The 3,829-nt window shown below is 38.5% G+C and overlaps 1 protein-coding gene across 1 annotated transcript; it reads right to left on the reverse strand.

Annotated features, from left to right (window-relative positions):
• Positions 1-1,711: 1,711 nt before the first annotated feature.
• On the reverse strand, positions 1,712-3,424 carry LOC102206268 (granzyme B-like). Its single transcript, XM_005753932.1, has 5 exons — positions 3,339-3,424; positions 3,102-3,249; positions 2,659-2,791; positions 2,194-2,448; positions 1,712-2,079 (listed from the first exon to the last, which is right to left on the reverse strand). Exons 1-5 carry the CDS (start codon positions 3,394-3,396, stop codon positions 1,900-1,902), a joined length of 774 nt encoding a protein of 257 aa, XP_005753989.1. The 5' UTR covers positions 3,397-3,424; the 3' UTR covers positions 1,712-1,899.
• Between the last annotated feature and the right edge of the window lie 405 nt (positions 3,425-3,829).

Here is a 3,829-nt window from a genome sequence, read left to right on the forward strand (position 1 = left end):
ACACATCCAGGTGCCCAAACTGAAACGAAACCAGAATTGAAACCAAAGAGAAAGGAAAGGTCTAATATATCCACCACCATCACTTTCTTAGTGGCTTACCTGAGTCAAAGTCAGGGCTGAAGCCTTTCACTTCCAAGTTTGTCCACACTGGCTTGTAAAGCTGATGTATTAAAAAAAGTTCTTGAGTGATCACATCATGTTTGTGTGCCTTTCAAATGGCTTCTCACAGTTAAGTTGAGTTCTGCTCAGATGTTTGCCCTGAGTTCAGAATCACCTTTATTTGGACAGGTTTATGCACACAAACAAGGACTCTGACTCCAGTTCACTTTGCTCTCTTCATGCCGTATAAGAAATGTTTATTCAATAGGCAGTTGTTGCGTGTTATTTTTATTTAAGGTAAAAGAGAGTTTCGGTCGCAGTCCAGGTTTTCACTCATTTATTGCCTGAAGCAGTTCAAAAATAATTCATGTACATGGATCTCCTTCCAGTTAGAAACCCACAGTCTGCTGTGGGCAATTTCAGGACCGTTAGTTCTTTCTCATGTCACATTCTAATCACTCTTTCACACAGTTTGCATGGTTTCACTAAGGACACTCACAATCATGCTCTCATACAGTTTACAATAACACTATAAGTTGCAATAGCACTGATGTCAATGAGAAAATCACTTTTTTCCCTTTAACCCAGACATCTAGTAAGGTTAACCTCTCTTTTATGAGCCACGGCAAATATTTCACATTAGAAAAATCATCAGGGAATGATCTGTGGACTCGACTACAGACAAAGGGCAAAGGACTCGTGATCACCAGTTTCAACTGTGACACGCAGAAGGTCGGGTGAATCCTAAGGGAATGCGGGCAACTTCAGCCTGACCGCTGAGGGGCTGATCTTCACTTACAAGGTTTTAAATAATCAGGCCCCATCTTATCTTAATGACCTTGTAGTACCATATCACCCCATTAGAGCACCTCGCTCTCACACTGCAGGCCTACTTGTTGTTCCTAGAGTATTTAACAGTACAATGGGAGGCAGACCCTTCAGTTTTCAGGCGCCTCTTCTGTGGAACCAGCTTCCACTTTGGATTTGGTTTAGTGTATATATACACTAACAGTAACAAATTTATAGCAAACATGTTCTGCAGTGTTGTATTCTGGGTGCTACTGAGAGCAGACTTTATATTTCCTCCTTCTAATATTAAACAACAGGGGAACAGAAGAAGATCAAACCGGCAGGGTCACCAAAGATGGCGGCCAAGCCAGCGGGAGCACAGAAGAAGAAAAAAGATGAGCCAGACAGACAACAGAAGAAGAATGTGGGAACAAAAAGGAAGCGAAGGCAGGCATCCACACGCCAACCAAGAGAAGACGTCAAGATGTTCAATATTCATGATCTTGCTATTAATTTTAAAAAGAGTTACTGTAGTTAGATGTAGTACTTGTATTAAAACGTCAAAGCTTCTATTTGTTTGGCTTATTAGAGATTTACCTGAAAACCACATCAGGTGGTTCACTGTGATACCAAAATACCCCCAGTTAGTCTTTTGTATTCATTGTTCTAGATAAATCAGGATTAATGTACTGTAGAAGTGAAAAAGAGTTTAGAGATATTAGTAATGCATGGAATTAATTTTCCATGGTAAACTACTTAGGTAGGTAGTTATTTGAAGTCATAATAAATATTGTTCATGCACAGAAACAATATTTGAAACATTTTCTTTATTCTGCATTGAGAGCAAACACTGACAGAGGCACAGCTTACACACTTACAGTGTGCTGACGCAAAGCTTTGTGTAAGAAAACAATATTTGAAACATTTTCTTTATTCTGCATTGAGAGCAAACACTGACAGAGGCATAGCTTACACACTTACAGTGTGCTGATGCAAAGCTTTGTGTAAGATTTAACTTTTTTCCCCCTGGAGAATCCTCCTGAACCAGTTAAGGTATTTTGAGATATCTGTATAGACATTGGGGGCATCCGGATAGTTACAATTTCCCAGCTCGGTTCCAGGAAGCCGTTTGTTGAAAGAAACAATACCGACAGCCATTCCCTTGCAGACCAGAGGGCCACCAGAATCACCCTGTAAGGAGGAAGTATGTATTTTGTTCATATGATACTTAATGCAGGCTGCTCATATATTCCACAACAACAGAGCAGTTAGCAAGATTTTCCAAGGAAAGGACAGAAAAGGTACCTGACAGAATCCTTTTGTTGTGTTGTATCCACCTGCACAGATAATATTGGGAGGAAGACCACCCCATCTTTCCCTGCAGACTTGTGGGCTGATGACCGACACACGCACCACTCTCAGGTCATCAACAACATTACCACGAGTGTTTATCTTACCCCATCCAGCCACTCGACACTTCTCAATTTCATTTAATGTCATTTCACGGAAGGGAAGTCGAATGAATTTAATTGTTCTGCATGGTCGGACAGGTCTAGACAGCTAGAGGCACAGAATTAAAGAGTAAAGATTAAGAATACGTGAAAACCATGTAACTGCAACACAGAACATCTATCATTTATCTTTTTTTTTAAGTAAGCGCTTTTTACCTCAACTAGAAATGTGTTTTTCAATCAGCATATTGTAAATGCAAACACTCAAAGATATAAAACTTCCAGTGTGATGTGAGAAAACAAAAATGATAAACCTTACTTTTAAAAGCATGATGTCGTATCCATGGCCAACATTCCGATAACATGGGTGTTTGTATTTCTCTGCAATCTGTATCACAAGCTTATCAGTGTTCCTCAGATGGTGGTTACCAAGGACTACGTGTTTAGGATTCCTGAATAAAATATAATTCTAAGATCATCAGCAGATTTTCTGAAGTTACATAAACAACATGATGAAAAAAATATGAATACATTTCTTTATAGTTAAATTCAGTTTTACTTCAAGATCTTAGCATAAGTTTTACAAAAATTCTTATGGTTTCAGTTTGTAAAGGAAGAACTGCAACTTAAATTATGACCATTGCATTATACAGTAGTAAATATATATACATGTATTTATGTATATATTTATATAGGACATTGGGACATTTTGGGGAAAAAAATGGTCTAATTAGAAATTTCCCTCGAGCAAAGATTACTTACAGGTCACAGTGTGCAGCAGTCATTACAAAGTTCTCAGACACGAGAAATCCTCCACAAATATGGTAGCCTCTGTTATTCCGCACTGATGCCATATACAGCATTTTGTTGTCTGGGGCTATTTTCCCATTTATAATTTCACTTCCCAGGGCTAATAGCATTAGGAGAAAAGAAAATGAAAATAAAAAACATAAATATTCCACATGCAGGCTGGAGAAGAGTATTCATGGTGCAACTTACCATTTTGCCCGAGGAATGTCAGCGCATGAATCACCGCAAATTGTTGCAGAGCAAACATCTCGCTGGTAAAATGCTCGATCTGTTAACTTGAGACCGACGGGTCAGTCCTTTTAAACAGTTTGTACTGACTAATATCTGACTTTTGACCACTTCCTGTGAGTAATGTGTTTTTGAAATTTTCCACAGCAACTCCTATCTATCACCATCTGTTATATGCGCACCCATTTCTCATTAACAGTATTGAATTTCAAACAAAGTACTGCTAAATGTTCTGCTTACTCTCTTTCTTTTTCTATGGGTGGACAAGATGCTTTAGCTTGGAACTAGAAAAACCAAAATCAAACTGAAGGGCTCAAATAGATACTTGAAGATTTTCATATTTGTTTTTTGTTTTAACAAGAGTCAGGTTGTCATGCTGCAATCTTGGAGAAAGAGTAAATTAGATGCTTTCCAGATGGTAGTGCAAGATGAATAAAAACTCCACTGGCTGA

Source organism: Pundamilia nyererei, unplaced genomic scaffold (assembly GCF_000239375.1).
Source record: "Pundamilia nyererei isolate P.nyererei 1_Seehausen unplaced genomic scaffold, PunNye1.0 scaffold00483, whole genome shotgun sequence".
NCBI lineage: Eukaryota > Metazoa > Chordata > Actinopteri > Cichliformes > Cichlidae > Pundamilia > Pundamilia nyererei.